Source organism: Malus sylvestris, chromosome 6, assembly GCF_916048215.2.
Source record: "Malus sylvestris chromosome 6, drMalSylv7.2, whole genome shotgun sequence".
Taxonomy (NCBI): Eukaryota; Viridiplantae; Streptophyta; class Magnoliopsida; order Rosales; family Rosaceae; genus Malus; species Malus sylvestris.
The window spans coordinates 17,519,278-17,542,960 of record NC_062265.1 but is presented as its reverse complement, the minus strand read 5'-3'; the positions used below and the strand labels follow the sequence as shown (position 1 = coordinate 17,542,960).

The 23,683-nt window shown below is 38.5% G+C and overlaps 2 protein-coding genes, 1 non-coding gene and 1 pseudogene across 5 annotated transcripts; all 4 read left to right on the top strand.

Moving 5' to 3' along the window:
* The first annotated feature begins 324 nt into the window (after positions 1-324).
* Positions 325-3,350, top strand: LOC126626652 (UDP-galactose/UDP-glucose transporter 2-like). 2 transcript variants are annotated; one of them, XM_050296027.1, is made up of 7 exons: positions 325-613; positions 983-1,011; positions 1,138-1,339; positions 1,436-1,582; positions 1,803-1,904; positions 2,414-2,521; positions 2,616-3,350. In XM_050296027.1, the coding sequence occupies exons 1-7, from the start codon at positions 488-490 to the stop codon at positions 2,859-2,861; spliced, it is 960 nt and encodes a 319-aa protein (XP_050151984.1). In that variant the 5' UTR covers positions 325-487; the 3' UTR covers positions 2,862-3,350. The 2 variants fall into 2 exon arrangements, with proteins under 2 accessions (XP_050151984.1, XP_050151983.1); XM_050296026.1 differs by having other exon boundaries at positions 1,436-1,678.
* Positions 3,351-5,623: 2,273 nt separating this feature from the next.
* LOC126626651 (uncharacterized) lies at positions 5,624-13,354 on the top strand. Of its 2 annotated transcripts, none has more exons than XM_050296024.1 (9): positions 5,624-5,795; positions 7,843-7,994; positions 8,324-8,411; positions 8,770-9,472; positions 9,835-9,903; positions 10,972-11,069; positions 11,921-12,046; positions 12,345-12,434; positions 12,930-13,354. In XM_050296024.1, exons 1-9 carry the CDS (start codon positions 5,739-5,741, stop codon positions 13,044-13,046), a joined length of 1,500 nt encoding a protein of 499 aa, XP_050151981.1. In that variant the 5' UTR covers positions 5,624-5,738; the 3' UTR covers positions 13,047-13,354. The 2 variants fall into 2 exon arrangements, with proteins under 2 accessions (XP_050151981.1, XP_050151982.1); XM_050296025.1 differs by having other exon boundaries at positions 5,627-5,795; positions 9,859-9,903.
* A 412-nt stretch (positions 13,355-13,766) lies between these two features.
* On the top strand, positions 13,767-13,838 carry TRNAG-UCC (transfer RNA glycine (anticodon UCC)). The gene has a single exon. It is a non-coding gene; the product is annotated as a tRNA-Gly (tRNA).
* Positions 13,839-22,765: 8,927 nt separating this feature from the next.
* LOC126625479 (uncharacterized) lies at positions 22,766-23,683 on the top strand (annotated as a pseudogene).

Here is a 23,683-nt window from a genome sequence, read left to right as displayed (position 1 = left end):
CCCGACCCGTTAAGCTAACGGGTCACCCGTTTCACCCGTTAACACCTGTTAACAATTATTATTATTATTTTTTTTGCATAAAGTTTATTTTTTGTTATTAAGACTTTACTAAAATTACTAAAATATCCTCAACTAACGGGTGCTAACGGGTGTTAACCTAACGGGTTTAACGGGTTAACCCAAAGTGACCCGTTATTTAACGGGTTGTTAACGGGTTCATCCGTTAGCGACCCGACCCGTTAAGCATCCACCCAAATACAAATATTAACGGATTGGGTCGGATCGGGTTAACGGGTTGGGTCCAAAATGCCAGGCCTACCAGTTGCCACCTTCCCTTTCGAAGAGGCAGCTGTGAGAGAGAGGAGAGTTGAAAACTCATACTCTCTCCCCTCTCTCTGTCACTCTCCTAACATCATCTAAAAAAAACTTGAGCTTTGTGATTAATCAGAGGTTGGGTTTTTGGGGTTTTGATTGGGTTGTGGGGAAGATGAAGAACGAGGAGCAAGCGAGGTTCTTGTTTGGGATCTCACTGTCTGATAGGCCGAGTTGGCGGCAGTTCATCATTTGCTCTTCTGGCTTCTTCTTTGGTTACCTTGTCAACGGCATCTGCGAAGTTTGTTTTGTATTTATTTTTTGATCATTTTTGTTCATAGTTTTTGTTTAGTTCTACGATATAATTAAGGAAATTAATTCCGCACAACTTTTTTCTCCTTCTATACATCCGTGTATTTTAGTATTTTTGGTTGATTATTTAATTCAAATGTCAAATGTTAGAAATAAACAATGCATAGAGGAAAAGAAAAAGACGTGCATAAATCATTTACAATTACCTGTTTTGTATTTTTTTCTTTGCATGCTTTATTTTGTTACTATTTGATTGATTGGTATGAATATTTGGTGAAAAAAGTTGATATAGTTGTTTGTTTTTCCAAATTTAAAAGCAGCCCTTATGTTTCTTGTGTAACTGTTTTGTTGATCGCAGGAATACGTGTATAATCGTCTCCGATTCAGGTTAGTTAACCACAATCTGGTTTGGTAGAAAAGTTAAAATCATGCAAAAGCGTTTATGAGCAAAATTGCTTATTAGATAAGCATTTCCGAACCCGCCCTTAATTACTATCTTTTGTAATTTTGCAGCTATGGATGGTACTTCACCTTTGTACAAGGGTTTGTATATATTGCACTAATGTACCTTCAAGGCTTCACCACCAAGAACATGGTGAATCCATGGAAGACATATGTGAAGCTTTCCGCCGTTCTTATGGGTTCTCAAGGATTGACCAAGGGATCCTTGGCTTGGCTTAATTACCCTGCACAGATAATGTTCAAATCCACAAGGGTAAAACTGTCATTAAATTTACATAATCTGCTTTTGGTCTTTGTGAACCTTTTCAGTTCCAGCTGATTGTTATGAAAACATTTGTCGAAAACTCAGTTATTGCCGGTGATGTTGATGGGTGCATTTGTCCCGGGATTGAGAAGGAAATATCCAATTCAGGAATACATCTTGGCAACGCTTCTAGTGATTGGTTTGATCCTTTTCACCTTAGCAGATGCAAAAACATCTCCCAATTTTAGCATGGTTGGTGTAATTATGATATCTGGTGCTCTAATCATGGATGCATTTTTGGGTAACTTGCAAGAATCAATTTTTACCTTGAATCCTGATACTTCACAGGTAAATATTCAGCTCCTGTAGATTGTTTATCGGTTCTTCAATTCAAATGCCGTAGAGTTTGGGATTAAAAGAAAAAGTTACATCTGTGTCTTTGTAATTTTGTGTTACTTTTTACTTCTTACAGACAGAGATGTTGTTCTGCTCAACAGTAGTTGGGTTGCCATTTTTGCTTCCACCCATGATTCTTACAGGAGAATTGGTTAGGGCGTGGAATTCTTGTTCTGAGGTAAGTAATTAGTAGTTAGTAATGTCTAATCTTTGCTTAGTTTTTATATTTCACGAAGAGTTGTATTGGAGTCGAGTCATGAATAACGCCTCCACCATGCCTGTCTAATTTTGAATTCATCATTGAACATATATGCATGAAATTCTCCAGCATTGACCATAGATACATGTATATTTGTGTATATATACACCAAATGGGGAATATGTATCAAATGTTATATCTCATCTGCATACTGAGGTTTTTCTGAGATAAAATTTTCACATTTTATTGACTTCAGCCCTAACAAGTGCTATCAGAGCCGGTTGCGCTTGGATGGATAGTCACGATTTATGAATCAATTGGTGTACGTAGATGAATGGACAATTAGGACTTGATGATCTTAAGATGGAAAAAGTTAAGAGATTATGAATCAGTCACAATTATATGGTCCATGAACTTCCCAGAGTGTTTTAAGTTGTTATACTAAACTGTTTCTTACGTTAAATATTCTTCTGTCAATGATTTTGCAGCATCCTTATGTGTACGGGGTTTTAGTGTTTGAAGCCCTAGCCACAAATGTTGGCCAAGTATCTGTGCTGTCCCTCATTGCCCTTTTCGGAGCTGCCACTACTGCCATGGTAATTTTTGCTTCTTAATCTTCTTAATAAACTACATTATGAAATTGATGCACGCATTTAACCGGTAAACTTACATTTTGTTCTGGTAATGCAGATTACAACGGCGAGAAAGGCAGTCACATTGTTGCTTTCATACATGATATTTACAAAGCCCTTGACGGATCAACACGGGACAGGGCTGCTGCTGATAGCCATGGGAATCATAATGAAAATGCTGCCCGAAAACAAAGTCCTGGGTTGGAGTGTGATCTCACATACTGCTGCCAAACATGCAAACTCTTTCAAACTAGGGAAGAGTAGAACAGCAAATGAAACAGAAGAGGAAAGGCCCTTGGTCTGAAGTATTGAGGGCTGCAGTTTTCTTTCTACTTGATTTTTTGAATTTAGTTCTCCATACACCCCAAGGATTAAAGAAAGGAAAGGAGAGAAGGTGACAAGGCAAATGTTAGCTAGTTTAGCTCCCTGGTGGGAAAAATTATGAGCATTAATGTGAAGGGGAATGGCTAGGAGTTAGTTTCTTCCAAAAGATCATGTTGATCAAAGAAATAGTGGTAAAAACGTACCATCCTTATTTTAAATTTAACAAGAATCCAATTTAAAGCAATCATGTTTTCATCTAAAAGACTTGGACTACTTGGATCTAACAAAAGTTATAAGATTCATATAGCCGACCTTACTTAGTGGGACAAGGCTTTGTTGTTGTTGTTATTGTTGTTGTTGTTTTCATCTGAAATAGCAGACATGTGATAAACCATAATTTAATTCAATGTGTTTAGTTATAGTTATGAAATTCATGCATTCGATTATGCCAAAATGTATTACAAACAAATTAAGCTGGAGTTGTTTATAGTTAACAATGTTTGGCTCCACATAATTGTGAAGGAATACCTCTGAAAAACATTATGATCCGATTTACAGAACTTTGTACTTATGACCAGAGTTATATTATAATAACTATGTATAGATTATAACTGTAAAAAAATTAAGAAAAGATGATAACGTTTAGTTATCCAATTGCATAAATACAAAGGGTCGAAATAGGTAAAATTATTACAAATTGTCTATCTATTTGCTACAATTAATTAACTAAATGATCTTTATTAATTGATTTTTTATAAGAATGATCTTTAGTGAATAATTTATAATATGAATGATTTTAATTTTAAGTATGAAGCTTTGTGAATCAACCCCGAAATATTTTTATGAAACAATTCCAAGCATTGTTCGTTGCAAAGGGGATCACCAATGCTAACGATGACTAGGTTGAGGATGATGAGAAAATAGAGGATACAATGCTTAACTATTTGGCCAAACCGGATAAATTAATGATCCTTGTAGTCGTAAGGTATTCGGAAGATAGTCTTTGTGCTAAAAAAAACTCGGATTTAAACCCCTTTGTGTACTTCGTTAGCAAATTTAGTCAAAAAGTGATTTTTCCGTTAACTATCTATTAATACATGGGTAAAATTGTACTTTGAGGTGTGCACCTCCTTCTTCCTGCATCTCCCCTATGCAACCACCAAACTCACTTTGCGCAAGGGAAAAAGGAGAGACCATTTTAAGTTTTTCACAGAGCCACCATGTCTCCATGGGCCAAACCTGGCGCCTGGGCCCTCGTCGCCGAGGAGCAGGAAGCCGAACTCGAACAGGAAGCCAAAGAGTTTGGAGGGGGGAAGTCAAACTCGGATTTAAACCCCCTATCGTCTTTTCTTGACTTCCTCCTAGTCTCTCTCTCTCTCTCTCTCTCTCTCTCTCTCTCACTTTGCTCTAAGTCAGCCATGGCCATCGTCACCTTGCTCCGCTCATTACGTACCGATTTGTACGTCTCTTTACTTTTTCTGAGATTCCTTTTTAAGTTCCCAACCTGTCACTCTCGCCACTCAATCATATCTCTGTTTGATTTGTTTTTTGGTTGAAAGTTATGAGATTTTCAGCTTGTTGTAGAATTTCTTGATTTTATGGAGTATTTGTATGTTGTGATCCGGTAGAATTGAACAAGTAAAAGATTTATAATTCAATATTTGAATTTTTTGGGGCTTCTGATGTGTTATTTTGTCAGTTCCATTGGGTAATGATAGATACCTTTTCCTAATCTGTTATTTACGGCGGTGGCGTATTGATGTTTTTGTTGCAAATATCAAAGTACAATTTTATCCATGTATTAACAGATAGTTAATGGAAAAATCATTTTTAGACTAAATTTGTTAACGAAGTACACCACAAGGGTTTAAATCCAAATTTTTTTAGCACATAGATTATCTTCCGAATACTTTATAACCACATGTATCATTTATCCGATTTGGCCTAACTATTTTAGCGAGCTGTTTTGCTCTTTGACCTCCTGCATCGCCCTTTGGAGAATAGAGTGACGACTACGATGAATAAGGAATTAGACAGGTCATTTTATGCGGAGGAAATCAAAGCAGCTGTTTTCCAAATGAAACCTACCACGACTCCTAGACCGGACGGTATGACACCTTTCTTCCAACGCTTCTGGCATATTGTGGTCATGATGTCACCCTGATGTTCAATCCTTTTTCTCATCTGGGAAATTGCTCAAGCAAATCAACGTTGAAATATATGATTTCTGGTCGCATAATGACTGATAAACGAATATGATGAACTGATACCCAATATCCTCACAAAGAGGATCTAGATAGAATCATATTCCGAGAAAAAGATTCATTGGTGTTCTTGAAATAAATTGACACTCCTAAATTGGTCTGTAATCCAAGTTAGCAAATATGTGGAGCCTACATTTGTCATGCTATCGCTTAGCAATCAATTTAACAGATTGATTAATGAACATCTGATGCTGCAACTAAACATGACTTTATGTATAAAATTAAAATATTTTAAAAATATTGTAGGAGATTGTAATTGTACTCAAACTGAAGAGGCAATCTGTAATTTAACTAAAGAAAAAAACTACAAAATGGACGGTAGCCAAGTGGTCTCTCAAATTCCAATTAATACAAAAACCCACGTGAAATAATACTGTAGTGGGAAACCAATGCAACGGTCCAAATTAAAAGTTGGTTCCCCACCTGATCCAAAGGCTCTAATCACCTTTCCCTTTATTTTATTTTTTGTTTAATTGTAAAAAAAGGAATCTTCATTTTTTCCTCGTTTTGCTTGCACTGTTGCCAGTCTGAAGGAAAAAGCAGAGAAATTTTGAAGAACCCTATTCTGCTTTTGAACCCGGAAAGCCCGAATCATGATGACGAAAGGTCCGAAACGTTTTTCTGTATCGGACTCCAACTCTGACTCGCCTGTAAGTACCACTTTCCCTTTTAAAAATTTCACCTTTTTGTTGTTTTTATGCAATTTTTATTGATTTTTTTTGGGGGGAGGGGGAACCCTAATTTCTAGCTTTTGTTTTTGGGATTGAAGTGTATTGGAGGCCCTGCGGATTTTTTTTAATTGTTTTGTGTGAATAAATCCCAAAGGTTTTGAATTTTAAGCTGATTAGGGGGGAATTAGCTATAGAGGTTGCAACTTTGCATTATATTATGAAGGAGTACATAATCTAAAAGGGTTATTGGGTTTTTATTAGTTTTACAGATTGGAATTGTGGGATTATTTGTTAAAAAAAAAAATCAACTTTTGTCAATTTGTGGGCTGACCAAGGATTTTGGGGGTAGGCGAAGTAATAAAGTAGGAATAATAACGTAAAACTGAGCAAAGGGTGTGGAAGATATGCAGACTTTAAAAAGGAAATTAGGCGGCCGTTCTCTTCTTAAGGAGAAGGGTAGATGGCGAAGTTATGGTAGAAGTAAGAAGGAGCAGGTTTTATTGATGTCAAGGAAGATGTTAGGCTTATTAGCTTTGACTTGGAGGAATATTAAAGTTCCCCTTTCGATAGTGAAGGTGTATGTCTGTATTTATCGGAAGCGGATAAATTAGGCTTTCTGTTGTTAATTTATTTCTTTTGGCGTCTGGTTTGTTGGTTCGTTGTCGGTTGGTATTTAGATACTCATTGTTGCATTTCTGTACTGAATCGTGGGCTTTGATTGAAATCTTAATATTCACTAAAAAAAATGGAAGGAAAATCCACTTCCTAGGCAAGCATTTGTTCGATGGACATTTGGTATCCTCGGACCTCAGTTGCCTCTCAATGTAGGCTCAATGGCTGTCAAATATTACAAGGCAAACATTATGGGTGATTATGGGTAGAGGTGGGCACGGTATGAGACGGTTCGGTATGTAGGTGATACTAGAAATGTCCACTGGTATGGGATGGTTCGGTATGGGGGTTTTGAGGAAATGGTACCGGACCATACCGAACCAATTAGTTTCTGCATGATCTGGTATCACTTCGGTACCATATTAAATAATTCTCAAATTTAAGAAGCATGGCATGAAAAGTGTAGAGGAGTTGAGCAAATGACACCGTCCAAACTCGGTGCACAAATCCAGAAGGTTGTTGCAGGCAGCCACCAAGAGGCAATTGTTAGTCCATTTAAGTTCATTGTCTTAGCTAAAAAAGGTCGTACCCAGTGCACAAGGCTCCCACTTTACGCAGGGTCTGGGAGAGGTGAATGTCGGCTAGCCTTACCCCCATTTATGGAGAGGCTGCTCCCAAGTTCATTGTCTTAGCTAATTGAACTAAATTGCAAGCATATCTAGTTGCAAGGGTTTGGAATGATGTCCATTTTAAAGTACATCGGTAGCAATCATCTGGATGAAGTCATTTTTGGGATTATTTGGGAGGGGCTGTAGGTTAGCAGCTTCTGCATGGGGATTGAAGGAATGAACTTGCATTGATGTCCATTATAAAGTACATCGGTAGCAATTATCTGGTTTTTGGGATTATTTGGGAGAGCTTGGCAGTAGGTTAGCAGCTTCTACATGGGGTTCGAAGGAATGAACTTGCCGAACAACCAATTAAAAGGGGACGGGACACATCGATTTAATATATATATATATATATATATATATATATATATATATTATATTTAATTTCCATCGGTTCGGCACGGTATTAGTTGGTTCCCAAATATGGATGCCGCATCCATCCTGATTATTGAGCTTCGGTTTGGTTTCAGAATGAAACAGAAGATTTTAATAATGAAAAGTATGGAACGGTTTTGGTTTTAATGTTTCAGAAGTTTTTAATGATGTAAAGTATGGAACGCCTCTAATTATGGGTCTTATGCAAGACATCAAAGGGGTTATTGGTGGTTTTAAATTTCTACATTTAAGTTTTTCAAGGGAATACTGTTTCTTATATTGGTGGGGTGTGGAGTGTGGGGGCTAGAGATTTTGGAATGTCAGTTGCTGTGTTGATTTTTTTATATTTTCTCTTTCACCATATGCAGTTCCGGAACAAAAGGATTATGGCGGGATCCTCGTTTGACTCCAATAGGGCAGAGCCTTCTCAAGAGAAGTCAACAGATACACCTCCTTTGGACGCACAGCGGGCTGCAGCATCTCGGCAGCATGTGAGAGCTCTGAACACCCAATTTGCAAGGTCCATCTTGTTTCTCTTGCAACAACTATATATGCTTTCATCATGTTGTATGTGGCTATGCCAAAGTTTCTTATCAGGTTTCCAACTAAATTGGTTTCTTTTTATAGACACTATTCTTCTTTATTAAATATTACGTACGCATTTCATTATCTCAGTATGACTTGATATGATTTATATAATATTGAAGTTTCTACATTATTTAAATTTCCTATTTGTTCTCAAAATTATTCCTGCTACTCAGAATCATGGCCCTTAGTTGTCTTATGTTTATTGGAATTTGGACCCTTTAGAATTGATAATGTTTTCTCTATGAATATGTTTTTGTACAGTTGGGTACAAACACAACTAAAGACTCATCCTGATGAACTTTGGGAAGATGGTGTCCGTGATTATCTAGCTCATGCTTCAAACATTATCGTAATTCTCTTCAACTTTATATCTGTTTGAAAGGATATGTATCCTGTCTGGGTAATTTTATATTCTTAGCAATTAGATGAGACGTTGAATAAAATTCTTTCATAGAAGCCATTTGGATTAGTTCATTCAATAATTGCTTGTTCAAGACCTCTATATCCTTCCTAATTATTTCCATTTGGCATGGTAGTGTGGGGATGGCAAAAGTTTTCACCAGCATACTCTTTCTTCCTTCGCATTATTAGTTTCTCTATCTCCCCCATCCCCACCCTCTCTCCTTTCACTTTTTCTCTTTAAATCGTTTCTACCATATAGTAAATGTTTATTAAATTTAGTTTCTGTATTCACGCTCTCATTTCAGGAGAAATTCAGTGATGTTGTTAACTGGCTTAAAGTAAATGCTGCAAAAGGAGAAAATTTGGCAGCAGCAGGATCTTGTATTACTGCTGAAAAGAAAATGGTTCCCGAGTCTGCGAATAGTGATACAAAATTTAATCAGACAAAACCCTTTTTTTCACCAATTGGTACAACTGTTAGTTTTGCTTCATGGAGTTCTGGAGTATTCTCCAACAGCCAAAGCTCTGCAGGTGCCTTCTCCAACAACCACAGCTCCACAGGAGTAACACCTACAATCCAAAGTTCTGCAGGAGAATTTTCTAACAGTCAAAGCTCTTCAGAAATATTTGGCAGCCAGAGCTCGTCAGTCTTATTGACTAGTCAGAGCTCCGGACTATTTCCCAATACTCAAAGTTCTGGAATGTTTTCCACAAGTCAGAGCACTGGATCAGATCAAAAGAAAACTGAAAGTTTCGAAATATTTGGCAATAGTCAAAGCTCGGCAATATTTTCGAATGATCAAAGCTCCGGAGTATTTTCTAGTAGTCAAAGTTCTGTGGCTTTCCACAACACTCCCAGTTTTGAACTTTTCTCTAACAGTCAAAGCTCAGGGTTGTCTTCCAATACTCAGAGTTCTGCGGCGTTCTCCAGCACTCCCAGTTTTGGATTATTATCCAACAGTCAAAGCCCTGGGTTGCCCTTCAACAATCAGCCCCCTTCCATGTTTGGTAGGTATCATATTAACGACATGTTTCATTTATGGTATAAATGGTCTTGACTCTTGATGTGTTTCATTGTAGATCCGATTATAAATTCAGATTACACGGTAGAGCAAAAATGTTTCATTCCTAAATTATGTTGAATTATTTCTATGGACAGAAAGAACATGGTACAAGTAATTAAGGGTATGCTGACCAGGAGAAAACACTGATATTGTACGGTTCTTTCCAGAGTATTTTATGATAAAGTTTGTAGATTCCTAAAATGTTCAGAATGTTTAATCTACTGTTGGAAGTGGTTGCAAGTAGCTTGGTATATTTTCACAATTAACTTATTACTTGCTTACTGCCTGTCATTGATTTATCGCTAGTTCTTTTTGGTAATTTTGTACCAGGATTTCAAAGTTCAGTTCCCCCAAAGCAAGATGAAGCAGATGATGGTGAGACAATAAGTTTTTGCTCTTTTACCTTTGCTACTCTTATTTTCTGTTAATTTCCCCCCTCAATTTACCTCTTCATGTATGTTTGATTCCATGCCATAATATTATTTCATATGCTTTAAGCATCCAACTATAGTTATTGTCTTGATGAATGAGTTCTCATTTGTTATGTAGAAACATTTCTCTGAGTGAAGCTTGTAAGCTTCCGATGTTTGGTTTTAATTGGGTTTGTTAGAAGACTTTTTTATTGCTAAATACCACCTTTTGTTCCTTTTTATTAAGGGCTAGGCATTTGATTGAGTTGTTAATTTGTCAATTAATTTGAAACCTAAAGCCTATTGCTGCAACATAAATGGAACTAAGTATGTTTTCAATTGGTGCACCTGTGATGTCAAGCATGGAATCCCTTAAGTAAATGCCTGTATCCTACATGTTGAGTCCTCCAATACTAAAGTGTTTCGTAGACATCCAATTCAAAAAAAGTAGTCTGGAGATGAAGTTGACACATTCAGGACACCTCACTTGGGAAACCTGGGACAATTGATTTATCTTTTTGTTTTGTTTTTGTTTTAAAGACTACCAACAAATAAAGGCACTTCCTTGACTTGCAAAGTCAGGAGTTGACTAAATAATTTTTTTTTTTTTGTTGCAACTTGGGTAATCATATTCAAATGCTTCTGTTATGTTGGATTTTCCTGACTGTATGAAGAAATTTTCCTTGGTTTTCAGAATTTAAGGGAAAGAAGCTCATGCGCCTATGACTTCATGATCATTAAATTTGAATTTATTGTCTCTCCAGTTGCATTCCTTTTAGTGTTCCACTAGTGGGTCTATGTGGCAGGACGTGATTATATTTGTGCCTTTGTGTTAGGTTCATGGTCCAAGCTTGTGGACATATAGGGTTTGCATTGTACTACATCCCGTTCACCATATTTATAGCTGTTAAAGTTTAATGGTGATGGTTACCTGTGCTGATAGTTGTAGAAATTATCTCGATATAGTTGTAGAAATTATCTCAATATGGTCTTTGATTCTTTTTAAGTACTGAATGTTCATGTTCTGGTCCAGAAAATGGATTGGAGCAACCTGGAAGCCCATCTGTGGAAAAGTCTGAAGAGAAGGGTGTTGTTGTAGTCCATGAAGTCAAGTGCAAACTTTATGTGAAGGTATGTGAGTATGAAACTTTGTAATCTTCTCTATTCATTAAGATAATATTCATAAATAGCATTCTGAATTTGTTCACACTACCAAATTTGAAACCCTCTTTACTTTCATTGATTTCCAAATGTTGTATTTAATCTCTTTTTTCATTCAAAGTTTATAAAAATGCGTGCTGGTATCAGTCTATTGATACTTAATTACTTATATTGGATTTTCCACGTTTGAGTTATATGAAGATGTTGATGTAATAGATATATCCATATGTAGAAAATAGAGGTTTTAAACAATACATATCAGTAGACTTAACATGCGCATTCATGCATTTTATTAACTCCTGTACTGCAGTTACTGATGCTAATATTTTATTGTGCGGTATTGTATTGATATGTTTCACAAAGCCAAAAAGAAGAATAAAAATAAATAAGGAGGGGCAGCCTCAGCTTTAGACATTTAGTCCGTATTTCATACATAAAAGGCTTGCCTAGGTCTACAACTATGGTGCTCTTATCGGGCGATCATGATGATTAATCAAGTTACATACCCACTGTAGAACATTTCATAAGTGCCATTTGGTACTGTTTTAGGAATTTTAGTTTGTTCTCATGTCAAGTTATTAAAATAATAATGCATGTTATCTGTTTGTCATGCTCAAATTAACTGCTGTATTTTTGGTCTGAGATACTTCCGTTTTTAGATAGGAAATTTCTGTGATGCAATTTTGTCTATTTTACATTTGCTGCCTTTGACGTATGTGTTTTGTTTAATGTTTTGGTAACCTGAGATTGCATGTGCCAAGCACCGTTTGTAACTTGCATATTCTGATTGACTTTTTCAACACCCTCTCCGTTTATTCCAGTCAAGTGATCCAGCAGATAAAGATGCATGGAAAGATAAAGGCACAGGGAAGCTATGTATTAAATGCAAAGAGGGTGTCAGCAAGGGTACAAAAGAATCAAAACCAACAATCATTGTTCGAAACGATGTATGTTTTCTTCTAGACACAATAACTTTAGGCTTTTTAGTTTGATTGTGTGCTTTTAAGAAGTGTGGTATGTTGGCAAAAGGGTGTAATTCTTAGATTTGCTTTTGTTTGAGAGAAGAAAATCTTCATTTCTATTGCTTTATTCCCATTTCGTCCTTTTAAAGTTATAATATTTTTTAGTTTCTGTTGTCCCTTTTCGTTGTTTAAGTCAGGCCTGTTGTTTGATGAGTTGAAGTCATTGCATTTAGAAGTGTACGTCTTCAGCCGAAGTTTAACTTATTCTCTTTTCTGATGGTAGGTGGGAAGAGTGCAGCTTAATGCCTTGTTATATTCTGGCATTAAGACGAATGTACAGAAGAATTCCCTTGTTGCAATATTCCATACTGCGGTAAGAGAATGCTGATATTTGGATATCCAATTTGTAATTTTTGGTCGATTTAACTTTACGAAGGAAAAAAGAAGAAGCCAGGTTTATACAACTATCGATTAAATATCTGACCCTCAGAAAGGCTATTATAAGCTGTTTGGCTGCCAAAGAAAACTCCTGATTGTTTTTCTCTGGGATTCTGTGTTTGTTTCTTGATCCATTAATTAGTTTTGAACTTTTAATCCTCGTAGATCTTAGTGAAATACGCATGCACGTATGTTCTGTGGGGAAATTTGATATAGTTTTCTGTGTCACTGGTTTTTTTTTTTTTTATGGTGTGTAAAGTAAATCGTTAAGAACAAAACATATTGTCGGGTCTTCAAAGTTTCAAACAGTAGCGGGGCTTAATTGCCTTGTACATAGTTTCGGAAGATGCAAGGTACTCCATGAAGCATAAATGTTAACTTGTTATTCATATCATCCAATAATAAGTGCAATTTCTCTTGGATTTTGTAGGGCGAAGGTGGTGAAAGTGATAGTGTTGTGGCGCATACTTTCTTAATTAGGTTGAAAACAGAGGAAGATAGAAGCAAACTGGCCACAGCAATCCAAGAATATGCTCCTGCATCCTGAAAACGAGTTGCGGTACATTGAGCTACAACAATGTAATCGTGTACCACTAGAAAGAATTTAATTTTTTCAAATTTTGCGAGGGCGGGTTTGTTAGCTGCCTCTTTTTTGAGGCTCCAAATCGAGCAGGGTTAGTTTTGATGAGACTCAATAAAGTTAGTGTGTTTAGGAAGCTACCAAATCTTGTACCACCATTTACCTATCGAAGTTGTAATTTAGCTCCTTTTATCCCATTTACCTGGCAATTGTTGGATCATGTATGCAGCAATTTTTCACCGGTTTTCATGGTTGATCGGTCCCCTTGTACTTCATTTTTTTTCCAGTTGCGATGTTCACCTTTTCCTTGTTATGCATTATGCACGTTACTGGTTTTTACCGTCGTTCTGCAAGTTTATAGCTTGCTAACTGGAGAGGAGATAGCGAGGGATTCTGATTATGTATATCAACTGGAGATAAATGCTTCTTGAAACTCTCATTGGATACCCACCGCAACCAGTGGCGGAACTAGGTTTTAACCACCACCACCAACATATCCAAAACAGGGTGGTTATCGAATGTCCGATACTGTTAATCGATGATAAGACTGTTTGGTTCTTCAGAGAACTGAGGAATAAAAAACATACAAAAAATTTCAGGAATATGCATCTTCTTTGTAAAATGTTGATATATAATTTAGGTAACAAAAAAGGTGATATATAATTTTGGCACTCACTCTACCGTATAGCGTTTGTAGTCCAACGGTTAGGATAATTGCCTTCCAAGCAATAGACCCGGGTTCGACTCCCGGCAAACGCATTTTTGTTTTGTCTGCTTTGTAAAATGTTGTTTTCTGCCACTTAGTTCTATAGTTTTGTAGTATTCTTCTTCATTTGTAAGTGAGAGGTGTTGTTTTCCGCCACTTAGTTCTAAATTTAAACCACATTAGTGAGGCTAAGCCCCTCATTCCCATTAGTGTAGATAATATGGTTTGTTAAAAAAAAATGTTGTTTTCCACAACTCGCACTTTGAATCTTGTTATTGTTATCTTTGGAGAGGAGTAAGTTCACTTAAGACGTCTTTCAACCTTATAAAAGAAAAAACATTAGACAACTAGCTAGTTGCTAACTGGATATAATCGAGCAATGACTTTAAGAATTCAGATTGGTCACAGCAATGACTTTAAGAATTCAGATTGTTCACACCGAGATTAAGCTGATCAAGCTTGCCAAGTCCAATTGTGTTGTTCCTCTTGCTGTGGATTCCAGCAGCCCTAGAAGACAAGTTTGTTCCACCTCTCCAGAATTCTTTACGCTCTACTTCTCCACCATCGACATCACGCTTATCAGATGAGCAATCTGTAAGCACGACTAGTTTCTCCACACTTGACTCTGCGTTTCCAGGAAGAAAGAACCCGGTTAAGGATTTTAAGCACAGATAAATAGCTTATTAGTCATTTAGCAACAATGTAACTAATTTGTAGTCAGCTTCGAATAAAAAAAGGAGCCAGGAAATAAGAAATGTATACCTCCATATGCAGTATATAATGTCGCCATGTTGGTTTTAAATCTTAACGATATATTTCTTTGCTCTACTGAAGAACTTGAACTGAAGAGCGTAAAGCTAGGCATTGATGGAACTGGTGAAGATAGCTCAGCTAGACTTGATTCATAGCAGCTGCTAAAAGAAAAACCTCCTGATGCAGGGCAAAAACTAACATTGTAAATTGGGAAACCTTGGAAAGATGATTTCATGTGAATGCAGGTGATTGCCACAGTTCCACTTCACCAGCTGTGGGTGAGCCATTTTCTTAGCTAAAGTTATGATTCCTATCGAATAATGGCGTAGAGAAAGAACTATTGGAACGTAAGTACAGCAGCTGGAAATTCATCTCTGATGTTGCTGGGTTGAAGAAGTTCGAATTAGCCTGGAGTTTTGTTTATAGTTGCAGTAGACTTATAATGAACAGTTAAGATTATAACATCTTAATGGTGTATGATTTGACACGTATCGATTTTGTTAAGAATTTAATGAAAGCATGTGTAATGCATGTGATCATAGTCACGGTGCAATGGTGGGATTGCAACGGCTGTAATGCCTAGTTTGTCGCCGAGTTTTGTGGATCTAATCCAATGAAGTTTCATGGAGCTATGAACTCCATTTTCGTCTGAATCTCATCTTCATCATACTACGTACCTTCAAATTCATTTCAATTACTGATTGATTTGATTACAAATACACAAAGAAATCTAGCTCAAAACTCTCCTAAACACTAACAAGAACCTCCACCCACTTCCATCTGACTGCAAACTCGGTTGTCCTGCTTGTGCGTCTCTTGACTCGCACATGCACGATATTCCATCCATGAACGATCTTCCATCCATGAATGAGCTGCATTATCAAACATAATTATGAACAAAACTTCAAATACATGTGCAGAATCAATATTTGAGAAACTTAAAAGACACGCATGGTCACTATGTGGATCTTTTGTATGGCGTCTTGGCCCCCCCAAACTTAGATCACACTTTGTTTGGGAAAAATAAACAAAATAAAATAAAACATTGTTGATGCACAACATCAATGAGGACTTTGGTACAACAGAAAGTGTTAAGTTTGTGACCTTCGCTATATTGCTCCGGTCACTAGTGTGGATAAGTATGTAAATGGACAGAAACAGGGAAGCGAACACAAGATGTACGTGGTTCACCCAGATTGGCTACGTCCACGAAGTAGAGGAGTTCTCATTAATTGTGAAGGGTTTACACAAGTACATATGTTCAAGCTCTCCTTTAGTGAGTTCTAGTGAATGATTTAGTACAAATGACATTAGGAAATATTGTGAGAGAATGATCTCCTTTTATAGAAGAGAGTCTTTAGCTTTGTTCTGACTTTGACACGTGTCGTGCTGTGATTGGCCTCTGATGTTGACATGTGTCGCGCTATGATTAGCCTTTGATGTCGACACGTGTCGCGCTATAATTGGCATCCTGGTTGGAGGGAAACTCTTGTGTATCCTTGACGGTATAACGTTGACCGATGCTCAGTAGTTTTGGGATTGGTCAAGTATGGTACAAACAGTGCTCCCCTAAGTTCCCGAGTGAGGGAAGCTCCTCGGTTGGGGACTTGCAAGATCCAAGCCACTGAATAATCATGAAACTTCTAAGTACCAAAGTGTGGTATCGTTTTCACTTGCCTTATCTGTCTCATAGGTAGATGTGGCATCTTCTCTAGAAGTACTTTTCCTCCATCCAGGGGTGGTATCTTTAACCGATGAAGATGCACAAGGTAATGTATCAATTTCACTTGAAGCTTACTTGTAGTTTCGGGCTTGGTCAAGTGTGATACAAACCTTATAGTAGGAGTCCCCCAAGTCTCTGAGTGAGGAGATCTGCCGAAAGAGGTGACAGACAAAGTAAGCAATCAGAGTTCCAAGTAGTCAGTCTCAGATCGAAAGTTTGATCTCGTGTTCCGGCTGATTGTTCTCATTCTCCTTGTTCTGTAGACATCAACAAGGACAAAGAAAAGGACATGGAGAATAGATGATAAGAGATACTTTTGCTTTTGAAGAAGTAACTTTGCACAGGCTTATTCTTGAACTAGGCTGGAGGGTTTTCTGGTTTCCTCCAGAGTATAAGGCCGACTCAAGAATTTGACCGTCAAAACAAGTCCATCAAATCAAGAGTTCATTCGACCTTGATGATATGGGATACTTTTGCTGTTGACAAAGTAGTGGATGTGGTATGGCGAGGCTTTGCTCTTTGGCGATGGTGCCAACGAAAGGTTGTTAAAGCTTTTCGAGCTCTTCAGATAAGGCAGCGATGCCAAGCTTGGATTTGACTTAGACTCATCCATCTGGATTGTACGGTTTTGCCGGAAGGGCATCATGATGTAGTGATCTGTTCCAGCTCATCGTTGAACCTTTTGCTTCAATCTTTTGCATCACAGAAGTGGTGCGCAACCTTTGCATTTAAATGGTCATTCAGAGCACTACTTCTCAGCGACTCATCCATGCTTGGCAGCTTCAGTGTAAATTGTCAATATCATATCAACTATTTTGATGTATTTCCCGAAAGAATTCATGACCTTGACAACAGTTGATGATGAGTACTCGAGAGCAATGCTAGGTAAGCAACTAGGCAAAGGTTCCAAGCAATCAGTTCTAGATCGGAAGTTTGATTTCAGGTTCCGACTGATTGCTTTCTTTCTCCTTGTCTTGCAGGTAGAGCATGGGCAAAGGAAAAGACAGGGAAAAAGCATGATATGGGATACTCTTGCTTTTCATCCTGATATGAGATACTCTTGCTCTGGTGTGGTTGGTTTGCAGAGGTATTATCGAGGGAGAAAGAAGCTGAGTATTTTGAGAGGCTTCGTTGGGAGCCCTCTCTCAGATGTGAGGAAGGATTGAGCATTTTTGCAGGTCTGCCTATCCATAGAGGATGAAGGTCGACATATATAAGACTTTCCTCAACAGCAAGTAGTAATGTTGTTCCTTTACCCTTCTCGGTCATAGCAATGTAGTGGGAGCTGCAAGATTCACATGTTTTAACTTTGTCAGAGATCTTTGACAAAGTGGTCTGTGGTATCCAAAAGCTGGTGTTGCGTGTGAAGATTGCAGGCAAATTTTATCCAAGGACATATGGCTCTCGAAGTTCAGAGAGTGGTGTCTCTTCAATTTTCGAACAAGAAGATATGTTGAAGATCTGGTTCTCAAAATGCGGAGAGCGTTGCCCCTTCGATTTTTAAATAAGCAGATTTATTGTAGATCTGGCTTTCGAAATTTGGAGAGCGTTGCCTCTTCGATTTTTGAACAAGCAGATCTATTGAAGGTGTATTATTGGATATGAGGAAAAATTGGGCATTCTTGTGAGCATGCTTTGCCATAAAAGATGGAGGTTGACACATCTAGGGATTTGCCAATTAGCTAGTAGTGGTGCTATTCCTTTACCCTTGTGGGTAATAGTAGGGTAGCTGGAATTTCAAAATTCTCGTGTGATAGGAGCATATTTATGCAACTTAATTGGCTTGTTCTTGTGCGTTTACGTTGTGTTTCTTTAGTTATTTTAGTGTTTAAAGCCATTTTCATTTGTTTGTAGGTCTTAATAACAACCTTGGCAAGAAAAGTGCATTTTGGTGCATGTTGGATCAATATTGGGCTCAAATGGATTGCATGCATGAGGATGGACGTTTTGGGCATATGTGTGTGCAAGTGTGTGTGTGTAATTGCAAGGATAAACAATGACAAATCATACACATGCAAAGAAGCCCACATGCAAAGTGAAAGACTCTAAGTACAAAGTATGCAAGAAGATGCATTTTGGAGGCATTTGGAGCATGTTTTGGGCTTGGAATGGATAGCAAATGCATGGGCCAAAGTGGATGGACGAATTTGAGAACTAAAGAGGCCAAGAATGTGAAGAATTAGTGTCCAAAAGATAAAGAATTCAGCCCAAAAATTTGTCACTCCAAGTTGCACACTCCTTGCCATGCAAAACACATAGAATTCCCTTTGGATTCCCATGCCATGCTTGATCACTCTTGTCCCCTACATAATTTCTGATTTCATGCTTTAATTCATTTAATTATTTCACTCAATTGCTTGATACCTCTTGTTCCCTTCACCCATTAGATTTTAGACAACCTTTACATCCATTACATGCACCGATTGATGCTCCATCATTCACATTTGGAATCCAAGGGCATGTGTCACACATGTTGTTGCACCTTTGACCCATTTGTTGACACATTTCACCTCCCTTTCCATCTCTATGCAATGTACACAATCATTCATGCTCCCTAGCTGCAACACCACTCCATTTTACCCTTCACACTTTGCATCATCACTTCATTTTCACCCTTGGACCATTGCACACCACACACACCAACTTGCCATGCATTTCATCCCTAGCCTAACCTGATTTTCTAAGGTTTTTGGGGCCTATAAATACATGTTTACACCCCTTGGCCAAACAACAATCCCCCATATTCATCATTTTATCACAGAAATTCGTCCATACACACCCTAGGAAGCAAAACACCCCAAAAACACCATTCTAGTGCCTAGAAAACATAACAGCCACTCCACCTTCTTCCACCCTCTTTGCCTAGTTCTCCACCACCTTCCAACCATCAAACACTCTTCCACACTCACCCTAAACCCCTCCATATCATTCCCCATCCATTCTACACCATAAATCCACCCAAAAATCTGTCCACAAGCTTCATGCCGCAACAAGGAGGAAGGGAGATCCATTGATGCACTTGCTTTCCAAGTTGGAGCATTTTAGGTGTTTTCTTTCATTTGATTTTAATGTCTAATTTTATGTATCTTTGTATTGCAAGAATGAGGAACTAAACCCCCTTAGTTGGGGGGTGATTCGAAACCATGTACATGCTTGCAATATGATTTGATTACATTCAGTTGTTATTTCATAAGTTGCGGATTCAATTCGTTCATCTACTTGATTGATAACTTATTTGTGTATGTTGATTGAGAGTGCACGCTTAGTTTTCATGCATGAATATGATGCTAGATTATGAGGGAGTTTCACCTAATAGTTACAATCTTATAATCACAAGTAGTGAAGGTCGCTTGAAAACGATCGCGTTGAATGAATTCTTGGCACTAGTTTCATGCTCATCATAGTAACGAATGCCTCGTCAACACTTATAGTTCTCATTGTGCTTCATGATTCTTGATTGTATCTTTATTGTGCTCATCACGTAAGGAACCTTTGAGGAATGCTTTGAATTGTTGTATGCGCTTTTCCATCCAATTCATTAACTTAAGGAGAACTTGAAGGTTAATTTAAGCGTATCTAATTAACTTGGGGTGTTGAGTTTCATAATTTATTGAAAGAACAACTGAAAATCATTTTGTTTGCAAGTGTGTCATGTGTGGAGAAGAACCTCCTAACTAGCCTTTTATCCATCCTTTCCATCCAAAAACGTTTTACAATTTGTTTTGTTTTAAAGTTTCTGTTTTGTTTTCAATTTTCGTCCAAAACAAATCCCCCTTTATTTTGAAGTCTTAGATTAGTTAGAAGGTGTTTTGAATTGTGTTTCTAAGTGTTTTGATTCAAGTTTTCATCCAACTTCGTCCAAGTTCTTGTTAGGTTCTCAAAACTGCCCAGAAAGTGGTTTTTAGGCAGTTTTGAGTCATTAGGTTGCTGTTTTGAGTTTTATGTTTGTTTAAGTATTTTAAAGTATAGTTTTGCATTCTTTGAGTCTAGTTTAGTGTTTTAAATTTTGTTTTTATGTTTTTAAGTCAGTTTTCAAGTGTTTAGCAATCCCTCCTAATCCCCGGCCTAGAACGATCCCTACTTACATACTTTACTACATTTGATAAAAAGAGGGTTTAATTTTGTGTGTTAACTTATTTTTCACATCATCGTGCCTTAACTTTGTCAGAGTTCTTTGGCAAAGTTATCCTTGGTATCCGAGGAGCTAATGTCACGCGTGAAGATTGCTAATAAATTTTACTCAGGAAAATCTGCTTCTGGAAGTACGTTCATAGAGTTACCGCTTGTAGGAATTTCCCCCTATTTTTGTATTTCTGAGATTTACTGTACCTCATATTTTCTTCATCATTTCTGAAAATATCTGCCCCGTCCGACTGTCGTTTGGACTTGAATGTTGTGGAAGAGGTAGCTATGTCTCCTCAAGACAGCATATGGCGCCCATCCTTCTTATCCCTTACTGGTCCCCTTACTATTGGGAACTCTGTGATGAAGAATGACATGACTGCTGCGGTGGTGGCCAAGAATCTTCTCACTCCCAAAGACAACATACTACTTTCCAAATGGTTTGATGAGTTGGCTGTTAAGGATTCCCTGGCTTTCAGTGTTCAGTGTGTATGTTTTGTGTCTAAGATGGCCCAACGCCTATTTGCTCGAACCATCCAAGTTGAATCGTTGGCGGCTGAAGTGATAAGTCTCAAACAGGAGATCAGAGGGCTTAAGCATGAAAATAAACAGTTGCACAGGCTCGCATATAGCTATGCTACAAGTATGAAAAGAAAGCTTGACCAGTTACAGGAATCCGAGGGTCAGATTTTAAGTGATCATCAGAGGTTTGTGAGTTTGTTCGAAAGGTATTTATTGCCTTCGTCATTTGGGGCTGTACCACGTACTGAAGCTCCAAATGATCAACCTTCAGTGCCTCATCTTTCTGAGGTTCTGCCCAGTACTGAGGCTCCAAATGATCACCCTCAGGTGCTTCCTATTTCTGTGGCTCTGCCGAGTGCTAAGACTTCTCATGAGCAACCTTTGTGAAGGCCCCCTCCTGTTTGTTTGTTTTGATTCATGAGTATGCACATATTTGTAATTTGTTTATACCATACTTAGGGCCTCCGTATTTAGACCTCGTATAAATACTCGGGGGACTCAAATATAATTATGTAACAAAGGAAGGGGCAAATATGTAATAAGTGAGGAGCCCTTATTCTATAAAAGGACTCCTCACCCTTACAATATGGGGAGGCCATTTCTTAAGCCTTCTCACTTCTCTCACATCCCCTATCATATTTAGAGGTTCTCTCCCTCACCTCTCAGATAAATACATAATCAGTGTGGACGTAGCCCAAACCTTGGGGTGAACCACGATACATCTTGTGTTATTTACGTTTCTTGCAGATTCACGGTCGGATTTACGTTGTTCCAAACCCTTCGGTTTTGTGCATCAACATTTGGCGCCGTCTGTGGGAAATGACATGAAAAGTTATGTCAGTTCTGTCTCAATTTTTCGCCTCCACCGTGAATCTGCAAAAACCCAAGAACCAAATGCCTGTACAGTCACTACAAAACCCATCATACTACTACACCACTGCAGCACCGTGAATTTGACTACTACACCTGTCACCATCATACCATTGCACCACTGTAGCACCAAAGTCACAACCACTTGGAAGCATACATGTTTGGGTCATTCCCATTACCAATATCCAGATATCTCTGATTTGTCCATCTTTGTAATTGCTACTGTTTCTTAAGCTTTAGCTATCTCTTTTTCTCTCTCTCTTTCTCGCTATGATGGTGTCCGAGGGAATCCTATTGGGGATGGGCAAGATCTAATTACATGCAGTCTGTATTCTAAAAAAAAAACCCAGAAACAATAAGGTTCCAAAATTCCAAATCAAAGCAAGCAGCGAAAGAGCTAAACGTACATACCTTAGCTATGCTTCGACACTGAGCCCCCAGTGCAAAGTAGCATGCCCATATAAGTGTGGGTAGGCAAAAGCAATCCAAGTCGCTGTCGTCGTCGTCTCCGATGTTGTGCTCTTTACAAGGATCTTTCTTGACTCTCGCCATTTTCACTTTGCTCTCCTTCATCTATTTCTCCCTCAATCCATCTTGTCGAGCTCTCCTGCCTTTTGGCGTTGTTCAAGATTGAGCTCTCTCTTCCTTCTTCCATGTTTGTGGGTTTTTTTGGTAATTTAATTATGATGTCGGTGGCGTCGCTGAGAAAATCAATAATAGAGAAGGTGTTTGAGAGGGTAGGCGGGTATTCTTACTTGAGCAGCTACCTCAAGAACAACCACAACAGCCATAGAAGCTAGAGACACCACCGCCACAACCACCACAAGGGGTGCGAGAACGACGAGAGTGATGACGATTACTACGAGGATGAGGGGACGGTGGAGCTCGTGCATATTGGAGCTGAAAGGACCAAGAATGTCTTGATTCTCATGAACGACATCGACGGCGGCTATAACACTTCCTCCGAGGCCATTCGTGATGCCTTTCCGCATGGAGTTTGGCGATGAATACAAAATATTTGTGAAAGATGTGTGGAAAGAGTACACAGGTTGGCCGTTAAACAACATGGAGAGATCGTACAAATTCATGGTGGAGCATGTGCAACTGTGGAAGGTTGCATTTCACAGCACCTCTCATCGATGGATCCAACTTTTACAAGCTACCTTATGTAGGACTAGTTCTCTAGAGACGAGGATTAGAAGTTTGACAAGGGATGCTGTTAAGGAGATACAGCGATCAGGGACGAAGTGTGGTTGTGAGAAACCGATGGCGAGCGGTTGCTGGAGCTGCCTCATGAGAGAAGTTTCGGGCAGACTTAGCAATGCTGGTTACAACAGTGCCATGTGCAAGTCTAAGTGGAGGAGTTCATTGGACATTCCTTCAGGAGAGCACTCATTTTTGGATGTGGTGAACAGTTCAAGTCTAAAGAAGGGGGAAATGAGGGTGATCATAGAGATGAACTTCAAAGACGAATTCGAGATGGCTTGAGTGAGCGACGAATACAATGATCTGGTTCAAAAATTCCCTGAAGTGTTTGTCGGCAAAGTTGAGAGACTGCAAAGCCTGATTAAAATTTTATGTTCCGCCGCCAAGAAATGCATGAAGGAAAAGAAAATGCACATGGGGCCATGGAGGAAGCAGAAGTACATGCAACCAAAGTGGCTCGGCCTCTGCAAAAGAACAACATCGATTCCACTTCTGGCTGTGGGAGACTCCGCTAGGCTGCGATCGAAGCCTAAGCACTGCCATTTCCAGCAGCACCTCAACCAATGCGGCTACCACCTCCATGTTCTCCCTATGCCTCACAGACGTGGCAAGTGCAACAAGGACATGTGGTTCCACTTTCACATTTTTCGGGCTCTCCTCGAACCAAAGCTCCACTCAGTTTCACCATGTAAGGCAGGATAA

Bases quoted from the DNA above. Each gene is read 5' to 3' on its own strand.
- LOC126626652 (XM_050296026.1), top strand. From the start codon at position 488: ATGAAGAACGAGGAGCAAGCGAGGTTCTTGTTTGGGATCTCACTGTCT. The intron at 614-982 runs GTTTGTTTTGTA...TGTTGATCGCAG, and splicing joins TTGTCAACGGCATCTGCGAA to GAATACGTGTATAATCGTCT. The intron at 1,905-2,413 runs GTAAGTAATTAG...ATGATTTTGCAG, and splicing joins CGTGGAATTCTTGTTCTGAG to CATCCTTATGTGTACGGGGT.
- LOC126626651 (XM_050296024.1), top strand. From the start codon at position 5,739: ATGATGACGAAAGGTCCGAAACGTTTTTCTGTATCGGACTCCAACTCT. The intron at 8,412-8,769 runs GTAATTCTCTTC...CTCTCATTTCAG, and splicing joins CTCATGCTTCAAACATTATC to GAGAAATTCAGTGATGTTGT. The intron at 9,473-9,834 runs GTAGGTATCATA...ATTTATCGCTAG, and splicing joins TCAGCCCCCTTCCATGTTTG to TTCTTTTTGGTAATTTTGTA.